This window comes from Ochotona princeps, chromosome 7 (genome assembly GCF_030435755.1).
Source record: "Ochotona princeps isolate mOchPri1 chromosome 7, mOchPri1.hap1, whole genome shotgun sequence".
NCBI classification, from domain to species: domain Eukaryota; kingdom Metazoa; phylum Chordata; class Mammalia; order Lagomorpha; family Ochotonidae; genus Ochotona; species Ochotona princeps.
Genome location: NC_080838.1, coordinates 31,762,345 through 31,777,233, shown reverse-complemented (window position 1 = coordinate 31,777,233; position 14,889 = coordinate 31,762,345). Strand labels below are relative to the sequence as shown.

Here is a 14,889-nt window from a genome sequence, read left to right as displayed (position 1 = left end):
AACAAAATATAAAGTAGGCAAAAGAAAAAATGTCTTTTGTGTATATTTAGCCACAATGCACCCATATCACATACACACACCTGCATAAGTGTTCCATTTTTAAGGTTTTGTTCACCAGAAGCATTTTGAGAATCCTACATCAGCTTGCTGGCATCTTGAAATTTTTACTTGAAAGCTGAGGTTCAGTTCAAGATGCAGTGAAACCAGTGCTCAGAGGCAGTGTTAATGGGAGAAGCCCATCTGATCAGAACAAAACACTTCAGCAACTTTGTGACTTCAGTCAGGCAGGGACCAAGATTCTACTTCCATTTCCTTCGGAAGTTAAAAACGAGGATATTTCTTATGATACTTGGTGATATCATGGTGGTGGATGCTCAATTTGAAATGTGTGCATTTAAAGTGTGCATCAGGAAAGTCAGTAATAAAGCACCTCAAAACTAAGGAGATGGCTTTTGGTATCTCTTGAGGATGATGAAAAAGAAAGGGAGTAGCTGCATCGTGTCGTATAGAAGCTAAACCGTACTGTATACTGCCAGTGTAAGAGTGACTGCCTCCAAAGTAGTGCACGTTATTTGCGAGCACCAACAATGATTCAGGTCTCTGAAAATAAACCCTCACTTTCAAATTTTCTCTGAACGAATGGTAGTCAGCACCACACTGAAGGGCCAAGAGTGCTTTGAAATCTGAATGTTCCACTTATTTTCTTCAGAGGCTCGTGTTTAAAATGCACTTGAGAGGGCTTCAAAATTTTCTTTGAAAGTGCTCATTTATTTTTTAATTCCACTTATCCATGAACTTTGGGAAGCCTTCTCTTAAATGACTCAAAATATGAATCAGATTGTTCAAATGTAATCAATAGAGGAGCAAATAAAACTTGACCAATTAGTGCTCTGAACTTTCTGGATCTGTTTTTACACAGAATATTTTCCACGATGTAAGCAATGAAGTGCTGACAGCAATAACACAGTTGCTCAAAGTTTCCATGTATTACATCATGAATCCTTTCAAATGTTGGTTTCAAGAACTATTTATTTATTGAAAGGCAGAGTGACAGAGACAGAAATGAGATCTTCTGTCAACCAGTTATTCCCCAAGTTAGAGCCAGGTACAGTGAACTCCATTTGAGTTTCCCACCTTGGTGGCAGGGGTCAAACACTTGAGCCATTATCTGCTACATCTCAAGTGCATTCGCAGGGATCTGGACAGGAAGTGCTGCTCCACTGCTAAACAAGTTCCCTGGTAATGGCCTGGAAAAGCAGCGAAGGATGATTCCAAGTGTTTGGGCTCCTGCTACTCATGGTAGAAGACCTGGAAGAATTTCCTAGCCATTACAGACATATAGGGAGTGAATGAATAGATGAAAGACTTTTCTGCCTCTCCTCTCTCTCTCTCTCTTTCAAACAAACAAACAAATAAATATATATTTAAAGTAACTAATCAGGATTGCTATCCAAATGTGGGAGTAGCTAAGCACACCAAGCTCTTCAGTGATTATAAATCAGTCCAGAATATTCTCTTTAAATCTGACCTTATTGTTAAGACGTCTGGAGGTCAGCAGCTACAGAAACACAGTGCAGTACTATCATTCTCTGAAAAGCTGCAGAGTCTGGGTTTTTAGTGTTTTCAAAATAAAATGTGTTCACATAAAACTCTCTAGATGCATAATTATTGGATTCTAATCCAAAGCTTAATTAACATGCTCCTCATTTAGTTGTATGATTTTTGGCAAACTGACCCATCTGAAACCCAATTCTCTCTTCTATAAAATGTAGAAGTAAATTGCATGGTTTACATTCAATCAGTTTTAAGGATAGGCAATTGAAATAAAGTAGTGCAAACACCTTTGATAAAATTTTAATTGCAAGACATCCAAAATATTCAAAGAAGCATGAAAATTGAGTCCCATTTTCTCCACATGATTATTTTACTTCCAACTTCTCACCTGCTGCTTTAGGACTTCCATTTCTGTTCTCATTTCCTCATGGCTGCAGTCACCTTTGGACTTAGTCAGAGAGTCCTCAGAAAATGAAGAGTACTCAATTTTCAAGGCATCCTGAAGAACCTATATTTTAAGACAAGAATACTATTGGTCTCAGGTTTACACCCAATCAATTAATTTGTTATTATGGCAATGGTCTCAAATGCACCCACAAGGTAGATATTCCTTTTCAATGTTGCTTATATGTATATGTCAATTTCTTCTTTCTGACTTTCTGCTCAAACATATTTTCTTCCAGAATGTCTGTCTTTGCTCAATATGCTGTTATTCAACCCTGATTATTATTATTGGGATCTTTGATGTTGGACTCACTCTCCACCAAGCTAATGATTAAAAAAAAATACATTCATATGATTTCTCTATACTTTTCAGGCAAATGTCTGCATCACCACTGATGCACAAACTTTAGAGCCCACCAAGGTAGCAAATATACGCAGGTTTGGGAACTGCTGCCAGAGATTGTGAATCAGGTAACTGCAGAAATAAAGAAGTTGGTGCTGTTGGTCTCAGGTGATGTTCTGAGCAGTATTTTTGCTAGCTTGCTATGGGTGCTCCCACCAGCAGCAGAGGAAATCCACAGGACTATGCAGCATGAGATTTATTCTCTGTTGGGTCTGTTATCCTACTCATATCCTCTGCCATCCTTCAGCAAGATGCAACCTGGCCCAGTCACAGTCTTACATCGGCTCTGTTTAACTCACTGCAGCTTGGACTGCATGCCCAGCTTTCTTGAGGTACTGTAAAACTTTGTGTTTTTAGCATAGCACAAAGTGGTGAAATGGAAGTATGGAAGATATTTATATTCAGCACAAAATCTGCATCCTTGCTATCTTACGGTGGTCTTAACAAATATCATGCTTAGATGATATAAAAGACACGGCATATCTTTAATACATTTAATTCACTGATAAATTTACTAACCATTCTGACAGAACACATCCTGGCATAGTCCCACAGCCTACAAACATGAGTGCCTTTTTTCTTATCAAGTCAGTCCTCGGTACACATAGTAAGGCTCCTTTTGAGAGGTCTAAGAATTCAATTCCTCTGCGAGTGTTTCTTTACTCACTTCAGTGGGTAATAGCAGTAACTCACTCCTCTGCATTACTATGCAATGCAGTCATAATATTATGAAAGGAAAAGCAGAATTGTGTTCTTGAGGGAATGTGGACAGTCTGGGAATTTCCTCATAGAATGTTTTAGAATTATTAATACTGCCTACACTGACATGGATAGCATTCTCAAGAAGTTATAACGGTGATAAGAACTTAGTTTTTCTTTGCAGGAAAAATTTCAAAAGGCAGTAAAATCATTTGAAATTTAGCATTTTGTCAATATTTGTCTTAAATTTTACATTTTGTCTATACTTATTAAGCTCCAAAAAGTGTCATAATAGTTAATTAAGTGTGTGAATGGTAGTAGAGAAATCAAGGATGTAAAATATCAAATAAATAACAGTAATGAAATAATCTGGCTCCATAGGCCACACCTATGTTTGGACCGTCTTTATGGATCCTATTGTTTGAATTTCCCAGCCTTTATTTAATGCTACTCAGGATTCTAGAAATTTTACAGATGAGTCATAACCGATAAGTGTGTCAAGCAGACTTTATTTCATGTTGGGGATTTTCCAGCTTCCTTGAGGAAACACTTGTCACCCATTCTGGAATAGCTATTTCCTATCAGTACAGGCATACTCACAATGCTGGAATGTCAGACAAACAGATTTCACCCGTAGATGGCCCCAGCTGACAAGACTCAGACACTTTCTCTAACCTTGGTTAAACATCTTGATAAAGAACTTGATAAAAGTAAACCCCTTGAGTATTTTCCTCAAAGCAGATTAACTGAGTTGAATGCACACAGTCTGTACAAAATTTGAAAAGTGTATGTCACCTTCTGAAATGAAATATTACAAATGTCAGCTAACTGCCTTGGGCAATCAAAACAGGACCCAGATTCCATGGTGTGCTAGAAGGCGGGCACAATCAGATACCCAAATCAACATTTCAAATAATTTTTGTTTGTCACAGTGGTAAAAACAAAGAAAGACATTCACTGTATAATAGAAGAAGAATGTCTTTCATGTCATTAAGTATCAATGCATGCACTAAGTGGCTTTAAAAAATCTCATGTACAGTGAATCACTTCATGCTTTAAAATGACAAGTTAAAGTATAAATGTGTGAGATGGAAGTTTTCTAGTTTCAGGCACCTTTTTATTCTGATTTCTCATAAGCAGATTAATATAATTAATGATACATGAAGCTCAAGTCCAGAGTCAGCAATTGAACGAATTATGTACTAGCTAACTAATTCACCCATTCACCCATTCAACACATGCTTAAGAGTTAACTGGGACACATAGGTGTGGGAGGGAGAGCGGAACGGATGCCAGGATGGGAAGTATCACGTTGCTCTTAAAACTGTATAGATGAAATGCATTAAATTTGTTCCCTTTTTATAAATAAGAAAAAGTTTCTTATTCCCCCAAAGCAAGAAAGTACAGTTTAAAAAGGAAAAACTAATAACTTCAGGACTATATTTTGATGTTGCTTTTGTGAGCTCCTTTTTAATAAAAATACATTTAAAATTATGTTCTAAAGCTGCATTGTTGTAAGGTGAATATATAAGAAAACATGATTTAAACATAAAACTTCACTTTTTTTCCTGAAGATTTTAAGAGAACTGAAACATATTCAGGAGTCGCTCATCAAACAGTGCCTATTGTGCTTCACAGGGAAGTAAACCTTGCAAAAATCCTCTTATATAGATTGCAATAAAGTTTGAGGAACAGAAAACAAATGAGATAATAAAAACAAGGCACTAACCATATATTATGAGGTAGTGAGAAGTTCCAGGGGGAAAATTATAGGTGGAAATATCAGGGATAAAATGGATAACTTCAATATTAAAGCTTATATTTATTTTAAATGGGAGAGAGAGAGAGGTTGCTCATACAGCCACTGATTCACTCCCCCAAATGCCAACAAGCGTTAGATGATTCCAGATCAAACGTGGGGGCAGGGAACTCAATTCAAGTCTCCTAAATTCATGGCAGAGACCCAAATACTTCAGCTATCTCCTCTTTATTCTCATGGTATGCATTAGTAGAAATCTGAATTGGAATCAGATCCTAGACTTGCAATATGGAATGCAGGCATCCCAAGAGACATTTGTCTTAAATAATGCATTGAGAAAGTCCTATGATCTTAAGTCCTCTTTGAGAAAATAATGTCTATATAAAGACCTATATTTTACAGAGGGCATTAAATCACCTCTTGAGACAGGGCATCCTTTACTGGCTAACATATCATTGAATTCTCTGTTCAGTTTTGTTTTGGCTTCTGGCTAATGTGCCTAGGAGATGGCAGGTGATGCTCTAGATATTTGGGTCTTTGCCATCTACAGATACACCATAAGGGAAGATTTCTCTCTCTTTATTCTATGTCTGTGTGTGAGTATATGTGTTTGTCTTGTCACTGCCTTCCAAATAAACAAATAAACCTTACAGAATGGAAGTGATTTCAAATGTAATTTCATTTCCCAGCAGAGACTGAGAAAGGTTATGTATATGCCCTGACTTTACTCTTGATATTGTTTTTCTCTATTAGAAAAAAAAAATGTATGGATTCACTCTACACCTCCCCATTCTCTCGTGAAGGATAAACTTACTGCACAAACAGACCTAATAACAAAAAGCTTCCAGCCAAACGTGCAGGTCTGTTCCTAACATTTTGAAGACTCTAAATGACACTTCAGAACACCAGTGAACTCCAACCTCAGGCACATAGTCCCAAATAGAGAGCGTGAGCATATTTTCAAGGTCAGTCACTTGTGAGCTCTTACTGTAGGAGACCCATTCTCTCTCTTGAGAGAGGCATATCTCAACTCAACCACTTGTGTACATTATTCCCCTGCTTCACATATGACACAGCCTTGGAAAAGTCAACAGCAAAGGACATAACTGGTTTCCCCTGAACTAGCCGCTGATTGTTTCCCTAGAAAACTAACTAATTAGTCTGTAAAGCAGGGACATACCCACATAGGCACATCACCCTTTTGCAGTAATGCATAAGCTGTGGCTTTGAAGAGTTCCCTGGACTGAGGTATCAAACCACTTCTCTTTCCATAAAAGCCCAGACTTTGCTCATCCTGTTCCCCTTGAAGGCAGATTTTAGGCTTGCCCTGGAGAAAATCTGCCTCTCAACCTTGGCTCTGGCATTGAGCAAGCTTCCATATAGCGTGCCTCACACCTAGCTCCCTAGTGATCATTTTAAAGAGCGAGCAGCTAATTTCCTCAGGAAGCGTTTGCGGTTGACCAAGACATATGTTACTGTTCAGAAACACCCACTTGCTTCATGTGGTTCTTCAAGCTTCAAACTTATTCAGCATTGCTGTCTTCTATAATTTCCCCTAGTTTCTCCTTTTCGTAATGGTTCTTTGCAGGGACATGAATTCCCTACAGCCTCCTTAGCCATGCCTGGCCGAAAGCTGCAGATAAAAGCGATTTGCAAAAAACACAACAAGTACCTTCTGGGCCAGGCCACAGTGCTGGGAGCCCCTTAGTCACCCCAGTTTTGTGGCAAATTTCTGTTGAGATGCACTCTTTATACACGGACCTCTCATTTGGATCTCGCATGCTTGACCAGGCCTCCTACCTTATTAAGACGTTTTATTTCACATTCATAATGTTCCTTCTTCTTGTTCACAAGAATATTCTTTTCTTTCAAAAGCTTATTCTCTTTTTTTAACTCATGTAGTTCTTCATTCAGTCTTTCACTTTCCTTCTGGTGTAAAGGGCAGAGAAACAACATCAAAGTCAATCAATGTCAAAGAATGATGTTTCAGGAATCCTAATGCCTCAGTAACTGATGTCAGGCAGTTGGGGTCATCCTCCTGAGATGCAGTAAAACAGAACTGGCAAGGTTTTCTCTGAATGTTCCATTTTGGTATGGCTTTGCGTAGAGCACAGAGTTGGCACATTGGTTTTGTCAAAACTTTGTGCTGCCCCCAAAAGAGATGTGAATTTCACAATCCTTACTTTCAGTCATCTGCTAAATGAGTCTGCAGAATAAGGTGATTCCCACAGAGTGTTATTAGCTGAAGTGTAAGAGTCTGTTAAAGTAGTTGAAAACTCCTTAGAAGGGGGGGAAATCTTCATTGCAAGAAAACCAAGTATCTCAAGGCCTAGAGGAAAAAATCCTAAGCAGATACTTTACTATAAAAAATTATTCTGAACATTATATGGTGATTCTTAGTATTTTTAAAGAATTTTTTTTAATTTGAAAGACTGATTTACAGAGAAGGAGAAATATCCATCCATTGATTCATTCTTCAAATGGTTGCAGTGGTTGGAGCTGAGCCAATTCAGAGCCAGGAGCCAGGGGCTTGCTCTGGGTATTGCATATGGGTGGAGGATCCCAGGGCTTTGGGCCATCCTCCACTGATTTCCCAGGCCACAGCAGGGGCTGGATGGGAAGTGGGGCAACCAGGACACGAACCAGCACCCATATGGGATCCCAGCACGTGCAAGGTGAGGACTTTAGCCACTAGGCTACCGCACTGGGCCCTGATTATTGTTTTTAAAGGGAAGAGACAAACTGTTCCAACCACCATCATCCTTCCATGTTTAAGAGCATTATCAAGAAATGCACTGCTGTAAATCACTGAAGGTTAGCTGCTTAGACACCAACAAGCTCTGGATTCAGACACCGTGTCTCAGATCTCCAATGTCCAGTGAGCTTGAGATTCAAACTCAATTATTTCGCAATTTGGTAACTCAAAATCAGAGAATAGCTAATATAGATATTATAGTATCTTATTTTCATCATTAAAAATTCCCAATGCAATTACTGAATTTTAAAAAATCTACTTGATAGAAATCACTTCTTTAAAAACGAAAACATATCTACTTTTATTTCAGCAGACCAGACCTTTGTATTAGAAAATGAACCATTCATTACCTAATTCATCACAATTAAGGAGAAAACTGCTTCAACGAGAAAATAGTTCCATCTGCATTAGGGGAAAAGCCCTACAATTTCTGGACATCCTGTAACTGGAAAGGTAAGTAATGGAAAGTAGTTGGTAAGCCCTGCTTTCCTGATTCCCCGGGACAAGACAGGGAAGCCTGAACCTACACCACCTTCCCTGACCCCAGACCTCACCTTACCATTTCTGCAGGTCTGCCAATGCTGCCCAGTGTCAGCTGTAAGGCTTCACTCCCCAGTGGTTTGTTTTTGTTGTTTGTTGTTGCTTTTCCTGACATTATCTAAGTGATTGAGAGGCCATGGGAGATATTTTCTCATTTGGTAGGGCTTCATGGAGTCAGATAACAGACACCAAGAAGGGAAAGTATCTTTGGAGAGAAGCGCTCACGTCAGTTCGTCCCCACGTCCCATCGCAGGGATTGGAGAAGGCACGGAAGCTGGACTCCGGGGCCCTGCTTCATTTCCTTCCATGCTCCTTTATCAGCACTACCAAAGTCACCAGCCTTCTTCTAAAAATGGAGAAGCACTTTTCCTCATGAAGCCGGCTGGGAACATTAAATGAGATGAGAGCAAAGCGCTTTACAAATGTACGTTTTTGTGAGTACAAAAAGAATACCTACCTGTAAAGCTGAGGCTACTGTATAAACACAAGGAATTGGATAATGATTATTAATCATCTCTGGGAACTAAAAACACACATGAATTTAAGTTAAAAACAAAAACCAAAAGTCTTCTATCCTGAAATGACCTGGAGAGATATGACCAAATCTCTGGATGAGTTTTCTCTTTCCTAGTGGGGCCTGGCAAGCCACTGCGTGCCTATGACATGTACAAACACAGCGGAAACCGCCGGAGTCTCTCCTGCCTTCTTACACCAGAGAGTGCCCTTTATTTGTGGTTTTTGAGGACTTGCATAACCGTGCATCCTCACATAGTGGCACAGCTGAGCATGACTTGATTTTAGCAAAAACTGTAGCTTTTTCAACAGGAAACCAACGCTGCTTTTGCTCAACTCCCTGGAGGCCCAGGGAGGTGAGCTCCCTGACCCCGCCCACCTCTTCGCGCTGCCAAGGGTCCGGGGTCAAGTGGCCAGGTCCGTGGCTCTCTCCCAGGATCAGCTGACGATCCTTCTGGCTGCTCAGGAATCTTTCCACCGCATGCAGTTTCGTTTTCATCTCTGAGACCTGAGGAAGTAGTTCAGAGAGTGCAGCTGACACCTTCTCTGAAACCCCCGGCAAACTTGGACTTTCCCCACCCCACCCCACCCCCCGCAGCGGGGTCCCCCAAGCACTTAGGGACCTAAGTGCCTTTTCCACTTCCCCCTGGCCAGAATGCAGATCAAGATATTTGCATTCTAAAAGCAGCCTGGTGAACACAGGGAATCAAAGCTTGGATCCGGCCTCTCTAGGGTTGTCATCTCATTTTCCAAGATCGGCCTTGCCCAAAGGAGGCTCAGAGACCAGGAAGAAACTGCCCACGTCATAGAAAAGCAGGCCTGGCCTTAAATGTATCCCTAATGTGCAGCACTTCATCTTCCAACGGAGATTAAATTATAGACATGGAGACAACAGTCCAGGGAAACAGTCCTGGGAGAAGGACCCTTTTTCCAAAAACAAAGCCAACACCATGTCTTTGCACACCTGTGAGCCTTTCGAGAGAACATTCCAGACATGGTCTCTGGGCTTCCTCTTTAGAATTCGCAGACCCTAACTGCCGAGAGTGGATCTTTCCAGAGGCCTGACCATTGTTTGGTGGGATAGGAATCTTGTCTTCCACCTCCTATATTTGATATTTTTGAGTTATCAAAATGGGAGGGGGGAGAAAGAACAATGCTGCTGTATAACCTTGTGGTTGAAGTTCTTAATTCTGAATTATTTAGGGGAGCTTACTTTCTCCTTCCCCTCTTTTTGACGACAGAATGATTTCAGAGTCTACACTGACCTTTACCTATTGAAGGGATTCTCTCTGAGACATTCCTCTCTCCTCAGAGCCAAAGTTCCTTGAGAGTGAAAATGCTTCAGAGAGGAGGGAGAGAATTCCCCCCTTTCCCCTCACAGGTTCCCGTGGATCTCTGTTCCTTTGTGGACAAGACCTGGTGTGTTCTCATCGGAGAATTACAGACCTGGCATTGCAAGCATCGTTGTGAACTTGACACTGTTCCTCACCTCACCTGCAGCCTAGCCTCACCACGGTTGCTAGGAAGCCAAGGAAGGGCACAAGGTACTGTGAGACAGTTCATTGCAACAGAACCCTGGAGACCTGGGGATGTTAGTGATCGCAACTTTCTGAAGCCCTGCTCAAGACCGACACTCTTCATTAATCCTGCAAACCAAGAGCACACTAAGATGTTCAGCATGCCTACCCTTCCTTGTTTGAGAGCAGGTTACCCACAGGTCTTCTTGTAGTGGAAATCAATGAGAATCTTCACCCAGTTGGCCCCTTCAGAATTACTAGTTTTAATAAAGGAGAAAAGTGTTTACCTTTCTTTCATAAAATTCTTTCATGGTCCTAAATTGCTGATCCCATTGCCGGTTAACTTCCAGGAGCTGAAATTAGTAAAATTTGGTGAGTCAATAAAGGTTGCGACCCACTTGGAAACGACCAAAATGAAATTCCTTTTTGAGGCACTGGAACTTTGGAAGTCTTGGGTGAAGACAGTATTTCTTCCTCCAAATTCTGACAGGGCTGGGACAATTGAATTGAATCTTTCTTTCTTTCTTTCTTTCTTTCTTTCTTTCTTTCTTTCTTTCTTTCTTTCTTTCTTTCTTTCTTTTATGGAAAACCATCAACTCTAAGATGTACCTCTGACCATTTACCAGAAACTTTCAATTTCTTTTAATCATTTGATTGTTCATCCTTTTTGTTTAGTCCAATTAGGATCTGATAAAAATTCATAAGCTTTGGTGGTTGTCACTAAGATGTATTTATGTATGGACAAGGCACAATAGCCTAATGGCAAAATCCTTGCCTTGCTACTGCCGGGATCCCAAATGAAAGAATCCACTTCCATCCAGCTCTCTGCTTGTGGCCTGGGAAAGCATTCAAGGATGACCCAAAGCCTGAGGACCTTGCACCCACATCAGAGACCCAGAAGAGACTCCTAGTTCCTAGCTCCAGATCAACTTAGCTCCATCCAATTTCAAGGATAGTCCCATGTAATAGTATCATTACGCTCGCTAGGACTATAGTTCAGTAATTTTCTGAAATAACAAAATATTCCATGCAATATTGAGGAGCAGAAGGCACTTCGAAAAGAATACAATGTTATAAGAGACAGAATATGTCTTTTTAAAGAGGATACAACATTCACAATCTATGGAATGCTGAAAGCATTTTATTTTGCTTCTCTCCTTTGTCAAGAAAAGAAATTGTAACATTCACTATAATCAGAAAAACAGAACTCAAATAGTATTTGTCAATTTCCAATACTATTTTAGGAACAAGTTTTTTTTTTTAATGATTGTGTTCCTCAATGTATGTATTTGGATGCTCAATTTAGGAATTCACAATATCAAAATCACCCGCAATTACATAAGAGGTATTAACGGTTTGAGTTTCAAGGTGTGTCAAGTTGCATGACATGCAGGCCACAGGCCATGCAACGAGGAGACTCTGAGTTTAGGAAAAATTAGGATTATAATGATCATATTTATGACATTTATATTTTTTCCTTCAAGTTATAAGCACCAGGAGAGCAAGTGCGAGATAAGTAGATAAGGAGAAAGCGACTGCATTCAAACTGTGACCCAGTATTCTAGAGAAAAATATTGTGGCTGAATACTAAAAATACAGATTCTGGGTGATACCCTATGCTATTGGTGGTACTGAGACATTAAATCTTATTCCTACATACCTCTTTTATCTGCTTTTCCAAGCATCTTATCTTTTGTTCAAGGAAATTTGTCAAGTTCTTTCTTGATTCAGCACACTTTAAAAAAATAAAGATGATGATAAAAACAAAACAGTCTACAAGATAAACATGAGAAATGAAGTCATTCAGATACCCTGTGCATTTGCTCAATTCTCAAGTTGTGATTTATAAGCATTTGATTTTACAAAGGCAATCTTCATATTCTAAGTCCTTCACAGAGACTTAACTGGCTTCATATTATATTTTGAATCCTTAAGTTAAGTAGTTTCCAAAATATTTTCCAATAAATTATAAGTATATCTCAGGCCCGGCGGCATGGCCTAGCGGCTAAAGTCCTCGCCTTGAACTCCCCGGGATCCCATATGGGCGCCGGTTCTAATCCTGGCAGCTCCACTTCCCATCCAGCTCCCTGCTTGTGGCCTGGGAAAGCAGTCGAGGACAGCCCAATGCATTGGGACCCTGCACCCGAGTGGGAGACCTGGAAGAGGCTCCAGGTTCCCGGCTTCGGACCGGCACGCACCGGCCGTTGCGGCTCACTTGGGGAGTGAATCACTGGACGGAAGATCTTCCTCTCTGTCTCTCCTGCTCTCTGTATATCTGACTTTGCAATAAAATGAATAAATCTTTAAAAAAAATTGTAAGTATATCTCTATAATGGGAAAGACAGAAATTATAAACGTCATGAATTTGAATTTCAATTCTTTTTCTCAAAAGATGACCATTAAGACTACAATGGCTTATAGAAATTCAGTTTCACAGACACATATTAGATATTTCAGTAGTAAACCTTTCTAAAAAGCCAGTTTTGTAACAGGGTCCCTGAACATAGAGTCAGTAAAATTTAAGAGCGGCTCTGGCAAATATCAGTAATAGAACTACATTGAGTAAAGACCAACAGACATGACTAAAACGAGGCAAATTGATTGTAAAATTAACACATTACTACAATGAAGATGATACAAGTATGCTAAAGAGACGAACATGAATATCAGCTTCTTTGTAATTTTGACCAGTTCTTTGAATAAAACCCTATTCTAGTTAATAAAGGATTATACAGATTTAAGCTAGCTGCTTTTTTTTTTTTTTCAGGATGGGAGTATTCACACAGAGACAGCCAAAAGCTCTGGAAGATTCCTGCCCTCTGCCTAAATCTACCACCAGCCAAAATCTCACTTCAGTAAAGGATCGTTTTCTCTAACATAGCTCAGAAGTCTCATTACCATTTCATTCTGAGTCATTAAAGTAACACAATTAATTGAACTATGTCTTCAATCCTTAATGTTGTATTCATTTTCAAGCTGGGTCATGAAATTCTTTAAAGACATACATGGACAATTAAAATACTTTTGAAAAGATGGAAGCTTTTGTCAGAAATGTTTACAGGAGTAGTTCTTTTGCAATCGGCATGGGATTTCATGAATTTTTTTCATTAGAAATAATTTAGAAAACTGTATTCCTTCTTTTTTTTTTTTTTTTTTTTTTTTTTTTTTGCTGTGCTTACTTTTGTCTCATCCTGTTAGAGTTGGATGATACTTTACAGCAGAGTAAATGCTATCCTGGTTTTATTCTTCCATGTTATAACAAAAATTTCACTTTAAATGTGACAGTCTTTTGCTGGCCAATTAATTTATAATGATCTTAAAGCCCTGGTTTATTGGTGCACCAAGAGTGACATCAAATCTTGGGTGGCAAATCATGACTGCAGTTGGGCTGTCTTTTTGGAAAAGACTTCTAAGAAAGTAGGTCCATGGCTTTGCCTGATGGTTCAGTGGCTGACTCCTAACCTTTTAAGTGCCAGGGTCCCATACGGATGCCCATTCAGGTCCCGGCTGCTCCACTTTCCTTCCAGCTCCCTTCTTGTGACTGGGGTAAACAGTAGAGGCTGGCCCACAGCCTTGGGACCCTGTACCCATGTGGGACACCCTGAAGAAGATTTGCTTCGAACTGGCTCAGCTTTGGCCGTTGTGACCACCTGGGGAGTAAACCAGTGGATGGAAGATCTTTTTCGCTTTCTCTCCTTTCTATCTGCTGGTTCACTCTCCAGCTACCTACAAAGCATCAGCTCAATCTAGGTGTTCTAAAGGAGTGATGGGGATGCAAGGACTTGAGTTGTCATTTGCTCGCACCCAGTGTGCACCTTAGCAGGAAGCTGGAATGTACAACAGAGCTCTGTCTTGAACCCAGGCACTCATAAGGGATTAGGGTGTCTAAAAGACATATTGACTGTTGTGCCAAATGCCCACCCATATCAAATAAATGTCCTAGATAGTAATTATTCATATTAGAGCTCACTAGCTCACTCTAGATTTCCTTGGAAATACATACAAAAAAAAAAATCTTCTCTTTTTGTGATATAGACAAAAATCTGTAACCAGCCAACATTTGCATGCTCTTGTCTTCTGTTGAGGAACCCAAAACAGTGTTTTCTTTTTCCCATGAATAATTTTCTCTGGAAAAAGATTTCTGTTTTACTTTTTATTGCATCAGTACGAATTTCTGGAAAGCTAAACACCAAGTTTATGCAAGAATTCATTAGTAACTATAAGAGTACTAAGTTCTGAGGCACTGAAGTAATCATTAGAAGTGGGGAGGAAGGGAATATTGGAAAACACAGAGAAAGGAACTGCCCATGGGCCACAAATGCAACACAAGGGGTCACTCTGAGGTTAATCAGCATTTTGCCATGGATCACCTTTCCTAAGTTCCTGTTCAAATGAAGTAAAATAATTCAAATGCATAGGATATGGGAAGGGCATTATTTATTTGTATTTGTTTTGCTTTCCAGTCAATAATGAATGCATTTATATTGCAATACATACAAAGATTTTGGCCATGGGTTCTTGCAAGCATACCTAGTTACAGAACAATTATTCCCTATAAATAATTTTGTATAATCATTCTAATAAAGCATAATCTGTATTCAGAGTATTTGGTCATTAATTTCTCTACTGTAACATTCATTCCAATATCTAATATATTCAAGTTCTGGTGCTACTCAACTAAATATCTAAAGCAGATAAAGTTCTA

General features: G+C 39.6%; 1 protein-coding gene across 3 annotated transcripts in view; it reads right to left on the bottom strand.

The window, feature by feature from the left end:
- TNIP3 (TNFAIP3 interacting protein 3) overlaps nucleotides 1-14,889 on the bottom strand; it is a 47,695-nt gene that overhangs the window by 17,808 nt on the left and 14,998 nt on the right. For 2 of the 3 annotated variants that reach the window (XM_058666684.1, XM_012929623.3), the window contains 5 exons: nucleotides 11,845-11,919; nucleotides 10,472-10,537; nucleotides 9,047-9,175; nucleotides 6,660-6,788; nucleotides 1,943-2,062 (listed from right to left, as the gene is read on the bottom strand). In XM_058666684.1, the coding sequence (XP_058522667.1) occupies nucleotides 1,943-2,062; nucleotides 6,660-6,788; nucleotides 9,047-9,175; nucleotides 10,472-10,537; nucleotides 11,845-11,919 (519 nt within the window). The remainder of the gene's footprint in view (nucleotides 1-1,942; nucleotides 2,063-6,659; nucleotides 6,789-9,046; nucleotides 9,176-10,471; nucleotides 10,538-11,844; nucleotides 11,920-14,889) is intronic. The other variant, XM_058666685.1, reaches the window with a different exon arrangement.